This window comes from Rutilus rutilus (genome assembly GCF_951802725.1).
Source record: "Rutilus rutilus genome assembly, chromosome: 20".
NCBI classification, from domain to species: Eukaryota; Metazoa; Chordata; class Actinopteri; order Cypriniformes; family Leuciscidae; genus Rutilus; species Rutilus rutilus.
This window is the reverse complement of record NC_140225.1, coordinates 19,616,885-19,643,107: the sequence shown is the minus strand read 5'-3', so window position 1 is coordinate 19,643,107 and position 26,223 is coordinate 19,616,885. Positions and strand designations below refer to the sequence as shown.

At 37.7% G+C, this 26,223-nt stretch overlaps 2 protein-coding genes across 2 annotated transcripts in view; one reads left to right on the top strand and one right to left on the bottom strand.

The window, feature by feature from the left end:
* Nucleotides 1–5,500, bottom strand: part of tasp1 (taspase, threonine aspartase, 1) — a 33,711-nt gene extending 28,211 nt beyond the window's left edge. The window contains exons 1-5 of the mRNA XM_084391153.1: nucleotides 5,312–5,500; nucleotides 4,759–4,952; nucleotides 3,488–3,555; nucleotides 2,708–2,776; nucleotides 112–232 (exon numbers count right to left, since the gene is read on the bottom strand). Of these exons, the coding sequence (XP_084247279.1) occupies nucleotides 112–232; nucleotides 2,708–2,776; nucleotides 3,488–3,555; nucleotides 4,759–4,882 (382 nt within the window). The 5' untranslated portion in view covers nucleotides 4,883–4,952; nucleotides 5,312–5,500. The remainder of the gene's footprint in view (nucleotides 1–111; nucleotides 233–2,707; nucleotides 2,777–3,487; nucleotides 3,556–4,758; nucleotides 4,953–5,311) is intronic.
* Nucleotides 5,501–18,357: 12,857 nt separating this feature from the next.
* Nucleotides 18,358–26,223, top strand: part of kif16bb (kinesin family member 16Bb) — a 43,813-nt gene continuing 35,947 nt past the window's right edge. Inside the window, exons 1-7 of the mRNA XM_084391353.1 lie at nucleotides 18,358–18,688; nucleotides 19,021–19,090; nucleotides 19,411–19,512; nucleotides 19,881–19,997; nucleotides 21,228–21,325; nucleotides 25,325–25,434; nucleotides 25,585–25,727. Coding sequence (XP_084247479.1) covers nucleotides 18,642–18,688; nucleotides 19,021–19,090; nucleotides 19,411–19,512; nucleotides 19,881–19,997; nucleotides 21,228–21,325; nucleotides 25,325–25,434; nucleotides 25,585–25,727 — 687 coding nt within the window. The 5' untranslated portion in view covers nucleotides 18,358–18,641. The remainder of the gene's footprint in view (nucleotides 18,689–19,020; nucleotides 19,091–19,410; nucleotides 19,513–19,880; nucleotides 19,998–21,227; nucleotides 21,326–25,324; nucleotides 25,435–25,584; nucleotides 25,728–26,223) is intronic.

Below are 26,223 nucleotides of genomic sequence, written 5' to 3'. Positions count from 1 at the left end.
GCACTTAGCCACTTTCCTATAAAGGGCTAAGGAGGTAGCAAGTTGGCCTTTATTTGATTTGCTTGAAATTCAAATAGCACCTTTAACAAAAAAGCTCAAACCAGCACCCACCACTCAAGGCTCCAACAGCTCCATAGTTTAAGGACTTCCCATCCATGATGCTGGCATCACACTCAATCTCACCCGAGAGGTTCAGGTTGGAACCGGTACCCGCATTGGTGAACGGGGAGTCCTAAAAATAAACATCAACCTCAAAGTTAATTTACTTCTCTACTAAAATAATAAGAAACAAGCAGTGGTGGACAGTAACAAAGTATTTCTACTTTATTAATGTACTTAAGTACATTTATTAAGTATCTGTAGTTTATCTGAGTATTTTTATTTAGGGAAACTTTTACTTCCATTATGCTACATTCCTATGCATAATATAGTATTTTAATACGGTACAAGTCATGAAAACATGTCGTCCTCGTTATTTTGAAGTTAAGTTCATTTTATGTATAATTCTGTAAAAAAAATTATTTGGGTTGTTAACACCCCAGTTTGATATAAATCATGTGACTTCTTAAGATGGCTCCTGGTTAAAGGAGTAGTTCACTTTCAAATGAAAATTAGCCCATGATTTACTCACCCTCAAGCCATCCTAGGTGTATATGATTTTCTTCTTTCAGACGAATACAATCAGAGTTATATTAAAAAAATATCCTGGCTCTTCCAAGTTTTATAATGGCAGTGGATGGCAACCAACAGATTGAAGCTCAAAAACATGCATCCATCCATCATAAATGAACTTCAAGCGGCTCCAGGGGGTTAATAAAGGCCTTCTGAAGCAAAACGATGAGTTTGTGTAAAAAATGTTGTGTTAAATATGAATATTTTTCTTACACAAACTCATTGTTTTGCTTCAGAAGGCCTTTATTAACCCCCTGGAGCCTTTTGGAGTTTGTTTATGATGGATGGATGCACGTTTTTGAGCTTCAATCTGTTGGTTGCCATCCACTGCCATTATAAAACTTGGAAGAGCCAGGATATTTTTTAATATAACTCTGATTGTATTCGTCTGAAAGAAGAAAGTCATATACACCTAGGATTGCTTGAGGGTGAGTAAATCATGGGCTAATTTTCATTTTAAAGTGAACTAATCCTTTAAGCATTGTCAAATTGGCATTGAGAAAGGTCAGATGTGACCGAAACATTTACCGTTAAAAAAAGTGGTTTTATCTCGCAATTCTTGTACTTCTCTTCATTGATGGAGTATGCAGACTTTTTATTTCCCTAGGATTTATTATTGTAAAGGAAAAAGGTCATGACTATCAGTTGTTTGTGAACTATATCTGCTGTAAAGGGGTGAGCTGTTTAAGCATGAAATACTTGAATGTGGACATGCAAATTAATTTTGTACTGTATGTTTATATTTGTCAACCCGCATTCAGTTTTCCTCATTTTTCTATATAATACATGGCCTATTTTGTTATTTTTACTTGTTTGCACACTTGCATTATCAGTAATTATCAGAGTAGTTATCAGTGTATGACAAGTTTTGGTAATAAAATTAAATGGTTTTTTTTTATTTGCAGACCAATACACATTTTCTACATAATACTGACCTTATTGACTAGTGCTGGCTACTTTATAACAATTCATAATAACTCATAATAATGTCAGACTGAGCTGGCATTCACCAATCAGTACTTTTTACATTTAAAGTAAGTACATTACTCCAGTATTAAAAATCAAATACTTTTACTCAAGTAAAATTGAAAAGGAGTACTTAATACTTTTGCTGGAGTAATATTTTATTAGGGTATCTGTACTTTTACTCAAGTACTTGATTTGTGTACTTCGTCCACCACTGGAAACAATACACAGAAAAATCCCTAAATTTGTCACATTTTAGTTTTAAAATAGTAAAATAGCTAAATGTTATATTTCCCTATCCCAGCTTAATATGCAGACACAACTATAAGCAAGTCATTCATAGGTTGCTGTCCCTGAAAACGCAGCGGCACTTTCAAAGCACTGCCCTGTTTGAGTGGTCTGACATGTCAACTAATGGCATGTTAGTGCCAAAAAACACTGAAGAAATTTGTGAAAATGTGTGTAGACTTTCTGTCTGTCATAGACCTTAGTCAGGGTAGACGGAATATTGAATTTTACACAGATGGATACGAGACTATGAGGATACACTTGCAGTCTTTACAATAGCATGCATTGTATAAAGGTAATAGATCAAGTAATTTTTACAATTCACACTTTTAAAACTATTTTATAGGGTTTTTATATATATATATATATTTAAAGCTTTTTGGAAAGATATTTCTTCAGCTAAACAATTGGCTTTTTTTTTTTTTGAATCCCTTCAGTGTTATTGCAAACTAAAACTAAAAACTGCTTTAGGTCATTGAAATAAAGCTGAAATAAAATATATAATTAGATGAAAATCTTAAATAAATTGGCTTGGCAACTAACTGGAATTAGAACTAAAACTACTAAAATGAAAATAAATTAAAGCTATAAAGAAATATTTTTTAAAATGAGTAATAATTACAAAAGCTAAAAGGAAAATAAAACTGAAATTGTACAAATAAAAGCTTTTTTTTTATATAGATTGTTGAATTTGACTTGCTTGTCATCCCATTAATATCTGAAATGTTTACTATATATTTTCTATCCATTTTCTTTGTGAGTTGTTGTGATCCACTATCACCTCTAGCTCTATTAGAGCTGCTGTCACTGCCTCCAGTGCCAATCCTCCAGCTCTGAGCCTGTCCACAGCCTGAAACACATTAAATCACAACTGATGACAGCAACCTAATGTCTGCCAGTGCCTAAAACCAACTCAGTGAGTGTTCTGCTCTACTTCGGGATTCTAGAGCTTTAAGCAGAAAAGATCACACTGAAATAATCTAGACAAAACATTAAAAATGTGATAATCCAATACCAAGAGCTTAAAAAGCAAATAAAGCTGCAGTGTTTTCCACTTGACAAGCTTCAAGCAGAGAGCGTGGAATGGTATATTAAGCCGGGCAGCAGTTCGCGGGTCGCTGCTGGTGTCATGTTATCAACACATAACTCAAATTCCCTGGCACAGGTGTTTTACTCAAGCCTGATCCCTTCTTTTCATCCTTTACACGGCACTCTGGACAGGGAAAAGCATTGCATTGCAACTTGCCAACCTATGCATTACTGTTCGCTGATAAAACATCTATTACAGCTTTGTCAGCATATCTTAGATTTTGTATATTGACAATGTAATAACATTTTGCAAATGTAAGCAAGAAGGAATTCATCTTTGTGTTAAAAACGTTACACAATACGTATCAGAAATCATGCAAACTGAGCTGGGAATGAAAGTTGACTATATCACTGAACTGACATCTTGTTGACGTGACCTCTGGCAGAGCTATCCAAAGGTTTCAGGGCACAGCAGAAATGCAGAAGTACATCAAGGCATCAAGTTTTGAATAAAGAATCACATGCAACTCACTCTCTGGCAAGCTCTCTTGCACACATGTTTGTATTCCTTGGCTTTGGATTCTGAATGATACCCTGCCCCTGTGGAGATAAAATCATCAAAAATAAGACAGACATTTCTTACAAGTGAGGTTCTTCAGCTGTTAACAGTTTGTAGTTGCTTAGATGACATTGCTTGTCATATGAGTTTTTTTTTTTTTAAGTCTTGAGAAAAAAGTAAGTTTCATACATGAAAAGTCTATATGATCCTAAACATTAAAGGGATAGTTCTCCCAAAAAATGTTAATTGTGTCATCATTTACTCGCCCAAACCTGTATGAGATTCTTTCTTCTGTTGAACACAAAAGATGATATTTTAATGAATGTTGGTAATCAAACAGTTGATTGACTTCCATAGTAGGAAAAAAATATATACTATGGAAGCCAATGGCTACAGAGACCTGTATGGTTACCAGCATTCTTTAAAATATCTTCTTTTGTGTTCAACAGAAGAAAGAAACTCATACAGGTTTGAAACAACATGAGGGTGAGTAAATGTCAAACTTTTCATTTTTAGGTGAACTATCTCTTTAAATAAACCGTTTGCCAAAAAAGTTGAATGCCCTTATTTAGTCACCTTCATGCCTATCCAAACCAATTTGTTATTTTTTCCATTGTTTTCCACACAATGTTCATAGTGACAATCTGTCAAGTTGTCGAAAAGACAAAAAAACACAAAAAGTAGCATACACATAGTCCTTATATTTCAAGTCTTCAGAAGCTATACTAAATTTAAGACTGTTATCGACAGATACTATTCAAAGCTCTCAAATCCCATTCACCGGCCATTGTTTCAAGAGCCATGCTGGTTTGAATATGCAGAATGGAGAATGACATTTGAGAGCAGCAGCAAAAGGGGAAATTATCAGTAAGTAATAACTTCAAATAATAGCCTGTTAGGCTTTTGTATGTCTTGAGAAGAAGTGGAATACAATCATATTGACTTGTTTCATTGTGCTTATACAGTGTTTTTTGGCTCCTTTTGAAGTTTGACAGACTAACCATTATGAAGTGTTATTAAATGGACATTTCCTTAAACCTTTCCTTTTGCGCTCCATGGACAAAAATAACAACATACTAGTTTGGAAAGACATAAGGGTGAGAAAATAATGACAATTTAACAATTTTAGGGAATCTTCACAATTACTCATTGCACATGTAACATCTAAATTTGTGCAGAAGCATGTTTATGCAGAAATGTCTTGAAGAAGCGCAGTCTAAATTCCCAAAGGGACCCACATTCACCTGCATGCACCAGCACAAACCCCATAGCTTCATGACGGGAGACGGTGCTGTTCAGTACAGACCCTGAATTGTTTAGTGGAGACACAGTCTCCTTGCAATCTGTCGAGTTTTCTAGTTTTTCCATGACCCGTAATTAATGTAGCTTGCATTTTGACCCATCATTCACTCAGAATTCCAATACAATTCTTCAAGTCCTGAAAGAAAAGAGAGTGAGATATCATACCTTCAGAATTCAACATATATATAAAATAATATTAGCTATTACATTATATATATATATATAATTCAGTTAAGTTAAGTTAGTAATAATGACAGACACATTGACAATTTCAACATTGACTACTTTAATGCATCCCTTAAAATTGTCTTCATCTGAAGTCTATTACTTATATAAGAAACATGTCTTGAGGAACACAAACGAAATAACTTACTGTTTGCTCACAAATTTATATTACATTCACTCAGCTATGAATCTTTTTATATACAGTACATCAACTACTGCTAATTTCAGTCCTACAAAACAGAATGAAAGAATGAAGACTGCAAAACTCACTCGCATGAAGACTTCAGGTGCATGACGGCAGAAGAGCGCCACAGTCACACGCATTGTTCAGCGTCTCTACTAATAACACACACATACAGATTGCACTAAATTATGAGTGTAGTTGTATGTCTGCAGCATGATTGTGATGTGATGTGATGATGAGCGGCGCATGTGCTCTCGTCACACCAAAATACTTCCTGGTTCAGTGACACATGTGACCGTATGACTACAGCAGCGCCCCCCTGCGGCAGAGTCATCAACTGCGTTGCATCAAACAGAAAAAGGAAAGAGGACAACACAGTTTTTACACAGAAAATGAAACTTTTTTTGAGTATTTGTTTAACGTAAAGGTTACTTTAATTACTATAAGTATAATAATGTTTAACAAAAATATATAACATAATTGTATATCTGCTAGGAATACAGTAGCCTATAGGAAATGTACTTTAAAGAGAAAATAGTACTACTTTTACAAAGCATATGTCATTTTACAGAGTGTGTTTAATCAGTGAATTATCTCAAACATTTATGTTGCTGCTCAAAATGTCTCCCATTATTGTTGACACTGTATTTTAGCCATTATAGTCTTATAAAACAGTGCCTAATCTATTAATGGTAAATATGTAAATAGATCAGTAGGAATTGCATGAACAAAATAATGGTAAATAACTAAAATCATACCGTATATGAACTCTGCACATAAATGTATTAAATCTTATTGTCTGGTTTTAAATCAGAATGCAAAGAAAGATCAATTGAACACAGAACAGATAACATGGACATATCTGATGTGAGGATTTATGAACACAGTTTGGTGTTATTTATTCTAAACAGATGCTCTTTCTGTCATGTCAAGTAAACCAGCATTGGCAGTGGAACTGAAAACACTCCACTTGGGACTATTTGCTTACATAAACGTCCTCTGACTGAAGTCAAGTACGGATGACTCCACAGTTTGAAAAACAGACTTTTTTTTTAGAAAATCAAAAAATGATGCCAGTAAGAAGTTAATTCAAGGTGGAGAAGGGACAGCAGTCTATGAGGCACAACATCCAATATTAGATTTCAATAGGTTTCTTATTAAAAAGCCTTTCATTACAGATACAATCACAATCGATGCATTAAAGAGTGTGTCTCAAAGTGTGGATTGCAGTATCTTATCTTTAATTATAATCTCCATTTTACAATTTGGTATCACATCAATCCATAAGTAGGTTTCATCTCTTCTAACATCCTAAAATCAACTCAAATACACCATTTAAATACACACAGAGATAGAGAGAGAGAGCTGCTTGATTAACTGATTAATTGACACTAATATCCAATATTAATATGAGTGTATCATCCAGACTTTTACCACCTTTCAGTTCAGATTTAATTGTAGAATTCATTCTGTGATCAAGTTCTTACATCGCACATCTTTTGTCAGAGCTAAAGCAAATGTATTCTGTTGTTATTATTTCCTTTCTGTAGTGTATTGTGATGGATTTCACTCTTGCCGTTTCTTTGTTCAGTGATATGGCGTTTATTGGTGCTGAGATAATTGTCTTTGCTCGGATGATTGTTCTTAATATATCAGCATTATAGACTTGTTTGCCATTCAGCTTTATGCTTCTTTTACAAGGCTGTCGGGAACACAATTGTCTAAAATATGTAATTTTACTGACTTACAGTGCTTTACAAGTGATGAAACAAAACCAAGACTTAATAAATGTGTAACTCTGACACAATAATAGGCTAACATCTAAAATGGTACAAAGTAGTTTAAATAAACATATTCTTATGGCAACTCACAACTATTTTACGTTTTGGCAAATTTGTATCTCATTTGTATGTTTTGTATGATCTGCTTATGCCACACTGATGGCTAGGTTTAGGGATGGGGTTAGGGGTGGACCTTCATACTTATGTTTCACGAGTTCCTATGCCCATATAATCTTTAAGCTAATAAGGTTAAGCGTATTTGGCTTGCTGTCCGCAATGGAGGGGCTCGAGGAAGCAGCTTCAACTCAAGCTTAGATATACCCCCCAGTGGGACTACTAATGCTTGGATGATGAGTATGGTAGCAAGATGCCTAAATTATGTTGGTGGAGTTGGGGAGGTGGAGGGATGCCAAAACATCTGATGCCGGGACAAGGTGAGCGGCCGCTTATATGCTCTGGCAGTTCATCGAAAGATTAGATGGGTTCGCTCCTCCCGAAATTACATTGTGAATTTCACTTATTATAATAATCACATTTCCATACAAATTCATACGAAATTGCCACCTCGTGACATAGTTACGTTTTCTCATGAGATTGATCTTCTCTTGTTTCCTACAAATGGATAATATATGATAACATACAGTTAAAATTATAAAATAATTTTAACCAAAATCAATATTTCATGTCCGTGTATTTATTTCATGAGTAACTGTGCTAACATTTCTATTCATTAAATGAGTTGAGGTTGACCTTTACATTTGGAAACAATTGAAGTAATAGCACTTAATTTCACCACTCTCTGATGTTCAATATCTGGCTACCAAAGACTTTCTGCAAAAGTATCAGAACTGTTTTTTATTATTATTATTTTATAAAAATAATATTTAGAAACACGTATATTAACATACTCTCAATGATTATAAGGGGAAGGGTTTCTACATTTTCTTCCAAGTATTGCATCCAGATGGTTATACATTTGCCAGCTAACAAGTACTTTCTTTTAATCATCTGTTCTCTTAATGATATTTGAGTTGGCTAACACCCTAGTTCAATTAGTGCAGTATAAGGCTGGAGACTTAAACATTATGTTCAACTTGTGAAAGAGAGAGGGAGATGAAAAAAAAAAAAAAAAAAAAAAACCAGCAGCTTTAAGTTTCTTGGAGTAAGTGAGTTGATGGTACAAAGCTTGTTTGTTCTGGCAGCACTTGATACAGTAAAAAAGGAATAGCTGAACGCTTTTTGCCAACCTAATTTACCATGATTAAGTTTAAGATATTTTTATTGTTTTTTTTTGTTTGCTGTTTTTTTTGGCTTTCATCGAAAAATCAAGGCATAGTGTCTTATTGGATTTAATAGATTAAAGTTTTAACTATAGCACCATGTTTACACTCTCCAAATGAAAACAAAACCTTTACCAGTTCAGTTCAGATGGTAAAAGTTTTCTGCTTCCAACTTCAGATAAATGAAAAAGAACGCAGGTTAAACATTTTCAGTTGAGACAATTAACAGACTGGCAATATTGTCTTTCTCGCTGGGATCTTGTGTGAAAAACTTTATTTGACATCAGACATTGGTGTTTCAAGTCTCAAGTCTCCAGTTATTAACTTTATAGACTACTGAATTAGTCCAATCTCTCATCCAGCTTGAAGTGTTCAAACATTCCTCATATAACCAGAACAGATATCTGTGTGACTATTCTCAGGACCTCTGGACCGTCAGGGAAGGACAATCAGGAATGTGTCTTGAGAATTGTGATGAAAGAGGCCTGGAATGGGACCATCCATAAAAACAATCCTGGGCCCCATGAATTCAATTGGCGAACTTGTCTCTTGAAGTTTTTGTAAAAAAATGTTTGGCAATAATTGTTAAGTTAAATCTGAAATTGAAGGAAAGATGGAGAAATAAATATTCATCATTGTTTAATTAAAAGAATTGAGATCAAAATGGGTGCAGCCTATTGGCTGTGAGCACAGTGTTGCTGGAACAACCAGGGAAGCTGATTGGCCATTGAAACTCCACATGGCACAAAGGACCAGGTGTGTGTGATTGTTAGCATGCTGAGATCTTTGAGCAGTGGATATTCTTCTCCTACCTAAACTGGTGGATTTTGGAGATTACACAATCAAATGAGAAAGATTGGTAAATCAGCATCGAGTCAATTGAGTTGTTCAAAGACTACTGGGAAAAGCCAAATGTATTCATCAACTTGGAGTGCTACTGGTAGGACAAATATTCATTGTGTTTGAAAGTTGTTTGATGCTAGCATTTAGCATCTAGCATGCTAACTGAACATGTGCACTAGGTGTATTTGATTTTACATTGTTGTTGCTGTTTACAAGCTGCTATATAAACCGCAAATAGTTTAACAATATTGTACTTTTAATATCTCTGAATGTACATTTATTTATACTCTGTGTAGTGACTCATATATTTATATGTCTTTCTATATAGGTTATTAAGCTAAGCATCTGAGATATTCATTGAAACAAGAAGATCAAGTCATTGTGGAAAGATTTTCAATAAATTGATTTGATGAAGAAGAATTCAATGCTTTGAGTTATTCCATGCACCCTCCTCTTAAAGTTGATTGAAGCCTTTTTCAAGTTTGGGCAGACATTAAGGCAAAGAAACCCTGAGAACTTGACACTTAATAACCAACGCTTGTGGATAAGAAGATTAAAGGCTTCTGATGGTCCAAATAATAAAGCTGGTGCAAAACAAGAATCAACATTGTCAAAACAAGTCATCAGAGAATTGAGTTGTTTAAGAAGACGTATCATTGAGACTTGAAGATAAAGATGGCAGAAGAAGCTTTGGGGAAAACGGTGGATCAACTTAAAAGAGAGAGAACCACTGCAAAGATGTGTTTCACAAGGCAAGCCAACCTTCTTATTCGAGAGTCAAGTCAAATGATTGAATCTGAACTTCGGAAGGAATTCCAGAAACTCTCTTCTAGTGCAAGAGCACTTTTTGATGCGAATGATGACTACAACATGGGGTTGTTGGCAGAGCTGGAAGTTAAAGCGAAGAGTGATGAGAAAGTAGAACTTGAAATGCAGCAGACAACAGATATTGAGAAGACTGTTAATGATTGTGAGACAAAGCTCGAAGAGGTGCGGAGAATGGTCCAATTTAACTTATGGCAGAGGTATGGCCAAGAGGAATTGACTGTTGCAGTCCATGAAGCTGAGAAAGCTTGTAATCACTGTGCTTCAATACCTGTTGCTGGTGTCAATTGTGAAGGATATGAAGTTCAACTAATTCACTTGGAGAGGCTCTTGAGTAGAGCAGTCAAAACTCTATCCAGCTGGGAGCGATGGATTCCTACAGGAGAGAAGAAGGACTTTGAGGGAAGAGTAAAGCAGTTAAAAGTAGAAAATAAAGCACTTGTTTCAAGAAACAGTGAGTTTATTACTGCACGTAATGCTGAAAGAAGTTCTCAATTTGCAAGCTCTATAGACCCAAACACAGTTCCCCAAACTATGCCGATGACACCAGTTGTGAGAATAAAACCAACTAGTTTGCCTAGATTTAATGGAATCAAGAGAGATTTCTTCCGCTGGAAGAAGGATTGGGAAAGTTTGCAAAAACAAGGTGAACCAACTGGATCGGTAGAGGTCAAGAAAATCCAGCTCCTGGACAGTTTGGATGACAGAATTGTCAAGGACTTAAGGCTGTCAAGTTATAGCACTGCTGAGGATGTGTTTAGAGTGCTGGAAAATCGATTTGGCAACAAGGTAACAATTGCCATGGAGATTATTGAAGAACTGGAAAGAATTCCTGGTGTGAAGGGCAATCAACCCAGAAAAGTGATAGACTTGATCCAGACTGTTGAAAAAGCTCTATCTGACCTGACAGATCTTGGGAACATTGGTGCAATTAAGAACCCTCTCGTAATCAAGTCTATTGAGAGTAAACTCCCTGAGTTTGTAAAAAGGGACTGGCTTTTCTTCATGATTGACTCTGACAATGGTGTGACTCCAGAGAATCACTTTGACCTCCTGTTGAAGTTTTTGAGGAAACAGGAAAATGTTCTTGAAAAACTCGAACAGCTCAGAATCACCGACAAGGTAGATAGATCTGAAAATAGATTTGAGAGGAAGTATGCATCTACTAGAACCACAAAGAGAGATTCTGACGGTGGGTGTGCTGTGTGTGGAGCTGTGAATCATAAGGACAAGATTTTCTTCTGTAAGAAGTTTAAGGAGCTAAAGCTAGCTGAAAAGAAAGCTGCTCTGAGGAAGATTGGAGCATGCAAGAAGTGCCTTGGATGTCATGAAGGTAACACTGACTGTAGAGACACATTCTTGTGTAAAAATAGAGACTGCAGAAGAGAAAATGTCCCAGATCATCATTATTTTCTCTGTCCAAGAAGAGAATTCACGAGTGGGAGTGAGAAAAGGTTTGGAAAGGACAGTAGGAAGATAAATGTGCTAACAGCAGAGCAAGAGGAACTTCTAGCTGAACTTTCCCCAGAGCTTGCTGAGAGGTGCAGAAATGCCTTCACCAACAAAACTGCAACAGTGACTTGCACTGGAAAAGCCAGAGTTGGACTTCTAAAGGAAAGTGGGGTACAAGAACTACCTGTCATTATGATGCTCATGGAAGTAACAGCCAATGCAGGGCAGAAGATTGGAACTTTGGTAGACCTTGCATCAGATACCAACTATATTACCCACAAGGCTGCAGAACGTTTGAGGTTAAGGAGCGAAGATGTCACACTGATAGTGCATGGAGTTGCTGGAATGGCCATCAAGGTGAAAACCAAGCGATATCTTCTTCGAGTCAGAGTCAAGACTGATGAGGACAAAGAAAGAGCACATGAGCTTCTCTGTTACGGCTTGGAGGAAATTGCTAAAGTGCATAAAGTCATCGAACCTAAGCAATTGCAGAGATTCTTCCCAGAAGTCAAGCTTGAAGAGTTGGTAAGACCTAAAGAGATTGAACTTCTGATTAGCCATCGAGAAGGGAGATTAGCCCCACAAAGAGTGAAGGTTGTGGGGGATCTTGTCTTATGGGACAGTCCTTTGGGAAAGACAGTAGGTGGAGCTCATCCAGACTTATTTGAGGAAATTAACATAGCTGCATATGAGTCCAAAACGCATTTTGCTCGCTCAATGAGAACAGCTGCAACAAAATATGAAGAGAAAGTGGGAGGACCTGAAATGCAAGTGATGTCTAAGTCAGTCCAGATACTTCAAGAAACCAGAGCTGAGACAAACATTGCTGTTACCAACCGTGAGTTCTTGGAATGGTGGAAGTGGGACAGCATTGGGGCAGCTTGTGAACCAATGTGTGGATCTTGTCGCTGTGGGAATTGTCAGCCAGGTGGTAAGGAGATGACATTGGCAGAGGAAAGAGAACTCGAGGTTATAAAAGAGTGTCTTACCTACCTAGAAAGTGATGATCACAGCAAGTCTCCTCATTGGCATGCAAAATATCCCTGGACTGAAGATCCAGCTTCCCTTCCTAATAATAGAGGGGGAGTAGAGGCAACATTCCTGAGAACAGAAAAACAGCTCAAGAGGGAACCAGAGTGGCAAGTCGCTTATGCAGCTCAAATTAATGAAATGGTGGAGCGCGGAGCAGCAATCAAGCTCACTGAAGATATGATTACTTCCTGGAATGGACCTGTATGGTATGTGAGTCATCTGATTGCACCAAATCCTCACTCAGTTACGACTCCAGTGCGCTTGGTATGGAACAGCAGTCAAAAATTTAAAGGAGTGAGTATGAATGATCTTCTTCTGAAAGGCCCAGATTTTCTTAATCCGATCAGAGCTGTCCTCCTAAGGTTTAGGAGAGGAGTTTATGCTGTCCTAGGAGATATCCGGAAGATGTACAACTCTGTATGGCTGGAGGAGAGAGAAATGCATCTACATAGGTTTCTGTGGAGAGGTGATCAGAGTAAGGAGATAGAAGAGTATGCAATCACCAGAGTTAACATCGGTGACCGACCAGCAGGGTGCATTGCGCAGTTAGCCATGCGTGAAACTGCAAAACTGGCAAAGTTCTCTCATCTGCATGAAGAGCGCAAAGTCATCGAAGAGGATAGTTATGTAGATGATATTCTAACTTCCCACAATGATCAGGAAAAGCTGGACAAAGTAACCGAAGGCGTTGAGGAGATTCTAAGAGCTGGAGGGTTTTTCTTGAAGCACTGGGTTCGGTCGGGACAAAGTTGGAAGCCTGGTGATGGTGAGTCAGAATCAACAGCAGAAAACAGAATCCTAAAACTTCCAAACCAGTTGAGGGATAAAGACAACAAGGCCCTTGGAGTTGGGTATCTGGCAGAAGAAGATAAACTTTACATCATGACATCAATTAACTTCTCCAAGCGAAAAAAGAAAATGAGAATGGGACAAAACCTCCTTAGAGAGGAGGTCAGGGCCAAAACCCCTAATCCTCTGACTAGAAGAGAGCTGCTCAGTCAGGTGGCAGGACTGTATGATCCGATTGGCCTGGTCACACCGGTAAAGCAAAAAGGGGCCATCCTTGTACGAAGGGCATTTCAGGAGGCAGGACGTGGGAATTTGACCAAAGATACATGGGATACACCATTGTCAGAAAACCTCAGAGAAGAAGCCATTAAAATGTTTGAAGAGTATGTTCAGCTAAGCAAGATAACGTTTCCCAGAGGCTTAACACCTGGAGGCTGGAAAGGCAAACCGTTGGGAATAACCTTCTCTGATGGAAGCGATAAGACCTATGGAGCTGCAATATACTTTAGGTGGGAAACAGACCAAGGAATTGAGGTGAGGCTAGTTGAATCCAAGGCCAAATTGACTCCTTTGGATCAAAAAGGGGAAGCAGTCAAGGCTGAAATGTGTGGTGCAGTTTATGCAGCCAGACTGAAAAGGTATATTGAAAAACATTGTCAAGTGGAGATTGACCGATGGTTCCATCTGGTGGACAGCCAAACAGTTTTGGGAGCTATTCAGCGGGCTAGCTATGGCTACCAGTCCTTCTTTGCCAACAGAATTGGAGAGATCCAGAGAACTACGCTTGTTAAGGATTGGTGGTGGATCCCAAGCGAATTGAACATTGCGGACATTATAACAAGGGGAGGTAGTCCAGAAGGCCTAAACCAAGATTCTACATGGCAGAAAGGGCCTGTGTTCTTGAAGTGGCCAGTAGAGGATTGGCCAATTAAGTCAGCTGCTGAGGTTGCAACTGCTGCAAGAGAAGCTATTAATAAACTGCAGAGAAAGGCATTCTCTGCAGTACTAACCAGAAGTCTGGCCAAAAAAGAGCAAGACTCAGACCTCCTGAAGAAAACTAAAGTGAGAGTTAATGAGGATGGAGAGAAGGGTAATATCCTCATTGCAGATCCAGGCACTTCTGCAAATCAAAAGGAAAAGCATATGATTGTTCCATCAGGAAGGATGTCTGACGGCATAGTAGCAAGCAAGTTACTTGATGTTGAAAAATTCAGCAAATTGTCCAGACTGGTCAGAGTTACTGCTTGGGTGCGTCGAGCTGTCAAGAAGTGGCTGAAGATAAGAACTAAGACCTCGGGTTCATCAAAGTGGGAGGTAAAGTCTTTGGAAGGAAGAGTCAATGAAGCAATCCTGACAGTAGGTGAACAGGAGGATGCTCTTGAAGATCTCTTTCTAGCAGCCCAAGAGAATGTGGTCTTTCCTGATACTACCCTTAGTAGGTTGGTAGTGTACAAGGATGGAAATTCTGGACTGATTGTTTGTGGAGGAAGAATTCAGATCTTCAATGAGAACAAAACTGCTGTTCCTATTTTACCATATAATGCATATGTGTCTACACTTTTGGCTCAGGAAGCTCATCAAGTAAACCATGAAGGAGTGGCTGGAACTTTGTTGAGAATGAGAAGGAAAGCCTGGGTTGTAAAAGGCCGCAGACTAGCTAAGAAATCTGTAGACTACTGTGTGACCTGCAGAAAGGCAAGGTCAAAGCAATGCCAACAGATTATGGGAGACCTCCCACCAGAGCGGTCTGAACCAGCTGCGCCATTTGAGTTCACAACCCTGGATTTGTTTGGACCATATCTGGTAAAAGATGAGGTAAAGAAAAGGGTGGGGCTCAAAGTTTGGGGAGTTGTCTTCTGTTGTATGGCATCAAGAGCTATCCATACTGATGTTGTCAGTGACCAATCAACAGAAGGATTTTTGATGGCATACCAAAGGTTTACAGCTTTAAGGGGACATCCCCGGAAACTGTGGTCAGACTCGGGATCAAATTTCATAGGGGCCAAGCCTGTTCTTGAAGATCTTCATAAGTTCCTAGAGCGACAAGACGGGGTAAAATTAGAGATTGAGGCAGCCAAGAATGGTACAGAGTGGTCTTGGAAAATTCATCCGGCAGATTCCCCTCACAGAAATGGAGCAGCAGAAGCAGCTGTCCGTCTGGTGAAGCGAGCCCTCCAGAATCTAGGCTGTAATGGTGGTATGTCATGGGGAGAATTTCAAACTTTTCTTTACACTGCAACCAATTTGGTCAATGAAAGACCTATCGATGCCAGGACACAAAGTCGGGAAGACTGCGTGGAGTACATAAGTCCAAACTCTCTTCTCCTGGGACGTACTGGAAAAAGAGGGGATCAAGGAAGGTTTGAGTATGAAGGCTATCCATACAAAAGACTAAGGATCATCCAGGAAGAAGTCAACAAGTTCTGGAGAAGTTGGTGTCAGCTCGCAGGACCGAACCTCTTTGTAAGAAACAAGTGGCATACTAAAGAACGGAATATTGCCGTGGGAGATGTGGTATGGATGGCTGACCAGAATGCTCTAAGAGGTCAGTACAAGATGGCCAGAGTCGTCAGTATAAATGCAGACAAGAAAGGAACCGTAAGAGATGTAATGGTCAGAGTATTCCCCAGCTATCCTGTCTCGATTGTTAAACCAAACCAAGCAGAAACAGCCAAGAATGTCAAACCAGCAAAGAAGCTTGTTGATAAGATCCCAGCTACGATTCTGCATAGGGATGTGAGACGCTTGGTGGTTCTAATTCCCATTGAAGAACAGTAAAAGAAATTTCAGGCGAGAAGTGTGTGACCTCCTTGGGTCAGTTGACCAGGAGCTCAAGTGGGAGGTGTTAAGTTAAATCTGAAATTGAAGGAAAGATGGAGAAATAAATATTCATCATTGTTTAATTAAAAGAATTGAGATCAAAATGGGTGCAGCCTATTGGCTGTGAGCACAGTGTTGCTGGAACAACCAGGGAAGCTGATTGGCCATTGAAACTCCACATGGCACAAAGGACCAGGTGTGTGTGATTGTTAGCATGCTGAGATCTTTGAGCAGTGGATATTCTTCTCCTACCTAAACTGGTGGATTTTGGAGATTACACAATCAAATGAGAAAGATTGGTAAATCAGCATCGAGTCAATTGAGTTGTTCAAAGACTACTGGGAAAAGCCAAATGTATTCATCAACTTGGAGTGCTACTGGTAGGACAAATATTCATTGTGTTTGAAAGTTGTTTGATGCTAGCATTTAGCATCTAGCATGCTAACTGAACATGTGCACTAGGTGTATTTGATTTTACATTGTTGTTGCTGTTTACAAGCTGCTATATAAACCGCAAATAGTTTAACAATATTGTACTTTTAATATCTCTGAATGTACATTTATTTATACTCTGTGTAGTGACTCATATATTTATATGTCTTTCTATATAGGTTATTAAGCTAAGCATCTGAGATATTCATTGAAACAAGAAGATCAAGTCATTGTGGAAAGATTTTCAATAAATTGATTTGATGAAGAAGAATTCAATGCTTTGAGTTATTCCATGCACCCTCCTCTTAAAGTTGATTGAAGCCTTTTTCAAGTTTGGGCAGACATTAAGGCAAAGAAACCCTGAGAACTTGACAATAATACCTTTCAAAAATGAAATCATGCCTTGCTAAATCGGCAGATTGCACTTCATGGTCTGGAGCTTCTCTCAGTGGCTGTGAGGAACTCTTTCCGCTGTGATCTGATGTGGTGGGAAAAGCAGAGGAAATGCTTCATCTGACCCTAGGAAGAAGGCGAGTCTGGGCACCATGTGATCAGTGACTGACAACTTCCTTCCCTTTTATTCTTCTGTGATGATTGGAGAAGAAAGTAGAACAAAAATCATCGCTCAAAGAAAGATCTAAGGATAAACAAAGCATCCCCAACATGGCCTTGTCTCTCAAACAAACCAGAAGGCCTGCGTCAATGTGACGTGTTGCGAATACAAAACAGGATAGATATTGGACCTACACTGATCTCTGCCAATTTAGGCACACTCACAAACTACCAAATCACTACAAAACCATCCATAGCTCCTCAACATCACTCAAAAAAAATTATAAAGCAATTTTTATTGAATCTTCACCCATCAAAAATATGATTTGTTGGTGAGTGATCTTTTATAAACTTTCATAAACATTAATTAAGATTATTATCTATGAAATGAGAAATGGTTAGCAGCAGTGTGTGACAGTGAAACAGATAGGCCTGTAGCTCTCCTGTCATGCAATGTCATTCAAGTAGTTGGTACAGAGGATATTGCAGTTGTCATATGTTGTCTTTTATTATGTGTGTGTGTGTGTGTGTAGGGTACCTATAGCTAAGTAATAGAAAGTAAGTTCAACTATAGGGCCAGTTCTTTTAGATGTAGCAATTTACAGTGCTGTAGCAGATATGTAAATGCATATAATAGACAGTAAAGAAAATAGCTAGAGTACAAATAGACCTCAGGTTTTGCTGGTGTGTGCAAGTATGTGCCTTCCTCTTATAACTGGAGAAAGACTGCCATCTACAGGACATGAACTTCACCTGTTTAAACCAAATCGAAGTGTCGTTCAATAATAAAAGCTAAAAACAAACTTCACAATAATATATTAACTTAGCATACAACTGTAACCCTAACAAAACTGATACACTCATACATAGATGATAGACGTGAACAGGTGAATGAGGGGCCCTTTTTCTGAATAAAATAGTACAGTCCAATTTCTTAGATTGTACCCGGAAATGCTGCAGTCACCTATAATCTCCAGGGCTCAGGTACAGCAGGTAAACAGGTATTAATTCACAATCACATTGTAGTGGTTCTACAATGATGATAAATTCTGTATTTTTTGGGGGGATTATCTTTTCTTGTATCTACCCAACACAGATGTAAAAAAGGAATTGAAAGTCATCACATTTTTCACAACGGTTTTGCACTGCATGTACCGCTGTGAAGTCTCTTAATATTCATGAGCCATTCCTGTTTCAGTGATAGGTTTTCAAAGGACGTGACAGAATTCATCAGCCAATCGTTGGACGTTTAGCACCATAACACAATTCATATTCATTAAGAAAGTATTTGGCATTGGTTACCAAACAATGTTAAAATTTGTCAGTATATTCATATTCATGAGATAAACCCTCACTGAACTTGTTAGTTTGCCAGCAACAAACCTATTTTGCTTAGAGTTTATTTTCTTATCTCTGGTAGATAGGCTACGTTACCTGTTGAAGTGGAGAGAAAGGAGTAATGTTAACACTGAGTACAGTCGAGCTCTACAGTAGGTGATTTACCTGCCTGCGCTAACAGGTATACGTTAGTGTCTAGGGAAGCGCATACATTACAGTTAAGATTATATAATACTCGTGAAGCAGGTGAAGTGTCCTGTCACCGATGACCCATGGCGTCTGTGCGTGTGGCGGTGCGGGTCCGTCCTTTGAGCCAAAGGTTAGTCCTGTCCGAATGCTCAAAATCAACATAAGCTAGTACACATACTGTATTAGATAACATAATTTACAAACGTTGGTCTGGTATCTACATATTTGATTTACTGGCACAACATGGCAACTGGCAAATAATCATTATGTTTTAGACGATTAAACGCGTCTAAATGTGTCTATTTAATAAATCTCTCTCATTAAACTGTTTTCCATAAGAGAGCATGTGTCACTTTATTATTATTTGATATCATACAAGTCTGTGGCAGTTTATCATGGTTTGCTGTTTTGACAATAATATTGTCATATTTGTCTATCTGTCTGTTTATCTTCCTCTCTCAGGGAGAAGGACCTTTCAGCCAAAGTCATTATAGATGTGAATGGACATAAAACCTCTGTCCTTAACACAAAGGTATCTCATTCAGTTGATATTTAACACATGTTTGTTTATGTGCATTGGTTACAAAATTAACCAGTGTCAAAAATCAATCTTGACTTTTTATACAGGTTTAAAATGTATAATATTTTTTAAAATCTTCTAGGCTACTAGGCCTATAATTATAGTTTTGCTATTGTAGTGATTATTATTAATTTAAACTATTTGGCATAAATGAACACCACAATGTATGTATTAGAAATGCCCTAATTAGGGTCAAATTAATTGTAATGTCCAAATATCACCTTTTATTGACACTAGTTGCAGCAGGTCAGCAAGTGTTTTATGCTTTGTAGGAGACTGGAGAACCGTTTGGAGAGAGAGGAAAGTCTTTCTCATATGATTTCTCTTATGATTCAATGAACAACACAAGTCCAAACTTTGTGACCCAAGAAAAGGTACAAACTCCACTGCAATTGTCATGTGACCAGTAGTAATAATGATAGAAGTGTTCCAGCGCCCATAGAACTAGCTGTTTTTACGAGTCGTTTACTGTAAATGTCAAGGTCTGTTTTTTAGTGTCATTCATTTCAAGTGGAAGCATGAACAATATAAATGCCTGACTTAGATAATGTTTTTGATAATATCTGATCTGCCACTGTACATATACTAGCTGAGCTGTAACCACAGGCTTTGAAACCAGTAAGATCTCGTCAGTGAATAAAAATCCAAAATTATTATTTAAAAAAAAATTTTTTTACAGCAGATAGAGATTCCAAGAATACGTGCTAAAAATAGTAACTCTGTAGCTCATTTGTTATTTCAGATATTTAAAGATCTTGGTACCGATGTCCTGCAAGCTGCTTTTGAGGGCTACAATGCATGCGTTTTTGCTTACGGCCAGACAGGCTCAGGAAAGTCCTACACCATGATGGGCAACGCTGTAAGCTTCACATTCATTCATCTCATTACTGTCTCCCTCTCAAGTGTAATTTCAAAACCTACAAATCACAGCTAATAACACACTCTCACTCTTCAGAAGATGGCAGATGCACACACTACTCCAGTGGCTGCAGAGCTTCTATTTCACTGCATGCTTCTCATGAGTAATCAGAAAATGTGAAAAGGGCAGCGTATGAAGAACACGTAATTATAACGGGTATCGGTCTGTCGTCCGAGAGACTCGTTCAGATTTGTACTGATGATAATTATTCTATTCTGCCTGATATCCCCTCTTTGTCGTGGGTAGTAATTAAAAGCCGCCTTTGCAGATCAGAGGGGAAAATAGTGTGGAGACTTTATGGAGTTCTTATTTATTCAGAGTGCTGTTGAAAAGTGCAGATTGAAGAGATAGTCGAGAAAGAGAGCTGAAATCAAACTGTCTCAAGTGTGTGGACGTCTGAAGGGCAAAAGCATAAATTCTTTGTCCTAAAATTTGTGTTATGCTATAATTTTAGATTTTTTTTATCTTTTAAAGATGATAATGTTGGAATTATTTCACCTATTCTAGCTTAATGTACAAAACTGTAGACAATAAGTTACATTAATGCCACATAAATCACATGCTTCACTTTCATATGATTCTTTTTACTCCAGGTTTTTATTGCACAATGTCACGTCATTGCTTGTCCTTCTTAAATTGTACCAAATGTCTAATGTACATTCTAACAATACTTATTATTTCTGCCCTTGGAAAAGCTTAGCGCTGTCTTCGCAGCTTATTTGGTTTATTGACATTATATTGGCCAGTGATATGTTCCATGCTGTTTTTAGAATATATATATTTTTTAAATACATATACAACCTAACCACAATTAGCTCACACATTTATTTATTTCAAAGACGGTGTCTTGCCTGATAAAATTGTTTTCCAGGAGTTTTCATTTACTCACCAATATGCCATTCTAGACTTCTATGGCTTTCTTTCTTCTGTGAAACTCAAAAGAAGATATTTTGACATTTTCTTTGTCCATACAATGAAAGTCACTGGGGTCCAAAATGCATTGAATAGACAAAAGCTGTTGAAACATTCTTCAAAATATATGAACATTCTTCATAACACATGGGTTATCCCTTATGGGGTTCAAAACTGCGATCTTTCAGTCTATTTCCTCAACCACCTGACTACATTTAACAGCTAACTGAGCTGAATTTTCTAATTTCCTTCTTTCAGGGTGATTATGGACTGATTCCACGGATCTGTGAGGGGCTGTTCCACCACATCAGTGGAGTGTTGCAAAGAGATAAGGCATCATTTCACATGGAGGTCAGGTATGAGCGCAATATTTCTTGGTAATGGCATAACCATTGCTGCGGGAATAGTGCCAAAGAAGTGAGTAACATAAGTAATTCCGACGTGTCGAGACCTACATACATGACCACAGTTGTCAACAGCCATCATTTGCTCCATGGTGGTTTATTGTAGGATAATGAACCCATCAAAATCCCAGGGAGAAGGACAGACAGATTACAGTGTGTTCATTCTGGCAGCTTGTCCTTTCTTATGGGCATTGTAAGATAGCAGGACTCTAATTACGACCAGATGATCAGGAAGGTCAGTGTTCAGCCTCCGTCTGCTTCCGCCTCAAGCAGTTATCATAGTGGCGTCTTGATAACAGCCCACGCGGTAGATTAGATGAGAGAGATGAGAGAGACAGAAAGTGAGACCAGGGGTGTGACTAGACTAGGCTTGCTGTGGGCAAATGATATAACCGGTGTTGCATCACCTTGTTGTCACACGTCGATTAACCGGTGGGAAAATTTCCTCAACGTCACGTCCCTAGACTAGACCTATTACATGTTATTTTAAACATCATAGATATACCGGCTGTCACAGTTCAATTACACACTGAACATGTTTATTCACTACTGTTAACATTTTTTGGGTTGGTAAGGTTAATTTAAATGTACAAACAGTAAATAAATACAGTAAAAACAGTAATATTGTGAAATATTATATTGGTAACACGTTAGGTCCAATTCTCACTATTAACTAGTTGCTTATTAGCATGCATATTACTAGAATATTGGCTGTTTATTAATACTTATAAAGCACATATTAATGCCTTATTCTGCATGACCATATTCTACATCCCTTAATCCTGCCCAATACCTAAACTCAACAACTACCTTAATTACCTTAACTATTAATAAGCAGTAATTAGACGTTTATTGAGGCAAAGTTGTAGTTAATAGTAGGGATTCACGATATTGCATTTTGGCCGATATTCGATATGCCGATATTTTCAAACTAATTTTGTCCGATGCCGATACCGATACCGATATATATACACATTTTCCCCCTGATATATTTACACTTTAATTTTACTGAAGAGAAATCCAAGTCTCTCTCCTGTACTACCTTTACCGTATTACACTCATGTGTTGTAGATAAGGCAATACACAAGACAAACAAAACAACATTTGATTTTACCATAAATGTATAATTTTACAAATGTAGACAGACATTCACCCCTGAAAAATAGGTAAATTATTTCACTTGGAGAATAAATGATATGCCAGTGCCACATTTTATTTTTAAGTTCAGACTTCAAACTTCAGTCCTTAGGAGTAAAATAAATAAAAATCAATTTTCAAATAAAAAATGTACATCTCCTACTTGAACAGGTCTACCAAATGCTCCCCTGTTTTCGGTGCTGATGCAGTGGCGACCCGTTCATGTAACATGTAAGGGTGGCGCTGCCAATAAAGCAACTAAAAGCTGTCACAACGAACCGCAAAAGTAATGATTATGAATATGTCAAATATAGTAAGGAAACATTTTAATTGTTTATTAATAAACAAGTGTTTTCTGTGTCGGCTGCAAAGATGAAGTTGACGATGACTCGCGATCTTCGCAGTAGTGAACGCGCCGGAGAGAAATGCACATTTCGGATTACATAGTTTTCTTTCGTTTTGAATTGTTCTGTTTAAAAATATGATTTCAAGCAATAATAGATATATTTCTCAGGTATGTGAGGCAAGTAGGCTAAGCTGAGTTTCGTTTCATTTATGAGACTAGCTCCAGTTCAATCGCGGGCGCCTCCGTGTCGTGATATTTATTATTATCTATTATCTGCTTTACTTATTATTTATTAAATCCAGGAAATTGGTTAATGAAACATTGATTAAAATTAAGATACAATTAATACAAAACGAAATTCACTTAGAAAGGCTTTGTGCTTTCTGTTTGAGGTCTCTGTGAAAGTTTTAAAGCAGTCTCTTTTAGTGCCGCTTTCAGAGCGCTCACGTCCCTAACCGAGAACTGTCACTGTTTTTCCTCATAAATGCGAACACAAATTTTTTTATAAAATGAATATTTTATGCTCTGTGGAGAGCATAGTAGCTTGGAGAGTTTACATTAGTAAGCTACAGGACATCGTCTTTCAAAACATGACCTGCACGAAAGAGAAAAAAAATTACTGCGTCATTGTACCCAGCACTTCTGAAAATGCACTTGCGAATGCATCTCTGTCCCAAGCACATTTCAAACCAAACTGATACCCATGCTCGAAATGCCTCCACATGTTAAGTTGATGGACGGTCGTCACGTGCACATAGGAAACACGCCACCCTATCGGCAAGGCTCATCGGCAGAAATGGTCATTTAAAGCTTTTATCGGCCGATACCGATGTTGTGCCGATATCATCGTGCATCCCTAGTTAATAGTTAGTTAGTAGTGAGAATTGGACCCTAATCTAAAATTTGACCACAACATATTTTTAACACAATATACTTTTCTATTTTAATTCTATTTCAGCAGCTATTACTTCAGTCTTCAGTGTCACTTGATCCATCAGAAATGATTCTGAAATGCTAATTTGGTGCTCGAGGAACATTTCTTATTATTATCAATGTTGATTACTTGATATTTTTAATTAAAACATGATACTTCTTTTCAGGATTGGTTGGTGAATAAGAAGTTCAAAAGGACAGCATTTATTTGAAATAGAAATTTGTAAAATTATAAATGTCGCTTTTTTTTCCTTAATGGATAAGTGTTTTTATTTTATTTATTTAAAAAAAGACAAAATGTTCAAACTCAAAACTGTTAAACAGCAGTGTTGGTCTGTTAAATTGGCAGTAGGTTAGAGCTAATAAAGTCCATAATGAAATTTATTCAGCTATGTAGTATCCCAGAGGCCATATTTTCTGTTGCATGTTGCAAAATATTGACTGTTTGCATCTACAGTACATTTCAATGCAAGCTCTTTGCTTGTGCAGACTTCTGGACGTGTAATAAGTTTAATAAAGGAAGCTACCGAGTCATGTCTTTTGCTTGTGGTATAAATGAGGTCTTAAATTACAGTTATTGTGTATTAAATCGATAGCCATTGCAGTTAGGATTGCTGCAGTAAAACATAATAATATCGGTTACTGAAACCCAATAGCCCAGTCACACCCCTGAGTGAGACCTGTCTTTATCAATTGAAAAAAAAGCTGGTTGATACTTTACCCGTGGCTTCTCTTGCATGCGACTGTAGTGTCTAAATGCCTGCAAGAGGTTTTTGTAGTTTAACTACCTGGATTCCCTCCTTTAAACAGTGCTCATTCACAGGGGACAGTTCTAGCAGTAGAGGCATTCAAAATGTCTGACTGTCACATTTTAATTAGTTCACTGTTGGTTTGTACTGAGCTCAAACTGATACTGTCTCTCTCTCTCTCTCCCTCCAGCTTCATTAGGAGATGAAGAGGGACCAATCTGTCTTTCATTTCAGGAGCCTGTTTAAACATTCACATTTCTCAGACAGCTCGAAATAGGTTTATCGTCTTTTGGGGTTTTATTTCTTTTCTGACTGGCGAGACTTTCTCCCCCTCACCCACAAGATTGCTGTAATATGCAGCAGTATATAACAACAGAGCTTATTCAGATTTAGGGAAAATGTGTAGCCTCTAATTCCTTGTCAAGTCGCTGTGTTCCATCAAGCCAGCATTTTCGATAATTTTATTCATGTACAATGAGATTCAAACAGCGGAAGGTAATTGATTTGAGTTTTCCAGGCAATTGCTTCACGAGTGATTTAGTCAAAACAAAGAAAATTTAATAAGCTAGCAAATGAGCTATTAAACCAAAATATAAACTAAACCAGTGGTATTTAGCAAAACTGCTGGTATGTGGCTCATTTAAAACCAGACTAATCTAGACTGAGTCACTGTTGAAGTTTTTGTGGCGGCAAAATTTCATCTCATTATATCCTAAAATAGGAGCTAATGTTTCAAGAGCAATCTATCACTGCTTTGTTCTTGTCTTTGATGCTTTGTGCTTCCAGCTACTTTGAAATCTACAATGAGCGAGTTCGAGACCTCCTTCCCAGCACAGAGACACAAGGCTGTGAGCTGAGAGTAAGAGAACATCCTAAAGATGGAGCATTTGTGGAGGGTAAAATGACTACAGAAACAACACCTCACATCATGATGATTGAAAACTGGCTCACTTTTTAATGTTACTTTACTGATTGCTTAAACAACGTTATCAGAAATCCAGTAAAAACAGTTGTTTATGTTTCTCTTATGTCCTGTATATGTCTAGCCCTGTCCAGACACCATGTGCAGAGCTATACTGAGGTTGGCCAGCTAATACACGAGGGCAACAGGAGGCGTGCCACTGCCAGCACAGGCATGAACCATGTCAGCAGCCGATCCCACGCTATCTTCACCATTCGCTTCATCAAGGTCACAAGTCCATTTACCCTCTGCTGAATGCCATCTGCCTCTTTGTTTGTACATTTGTGCAGATAGCCTTCGCAGCTTGAAGTTATCATCTCCCTGTTTGTATTATCCACTGAGCTTTCTCCATTTTCTGTGTATGTTGGGGAGGTCTGGGTAATGATACACAGATGTTAATGTGTCAATGGCTATGTTTTGGAATACTAGATTACTGCTTTTTGGACAGTATTTCATATATTAAATAATAGATGGCTATTTATAATCAGGAAAAGTTCATCAGTAGGCATTATTCCACAAGAAATGTATTTGATGTTTTGAGTGGCTTCCATGTGATCTGAAAATAGATATTTTTATGTTTTATTCTGTTTTTATTTTAACAGATTGATATTCCTTCCAGTTTATCTATCACACTGGATATAGAGTAGTATGATAGTATGCTGCTCCAAACATAGCATTTTTTTCCCGTTTTTTTTTTCTTCTCTATATTTTGTCAATATTCTGT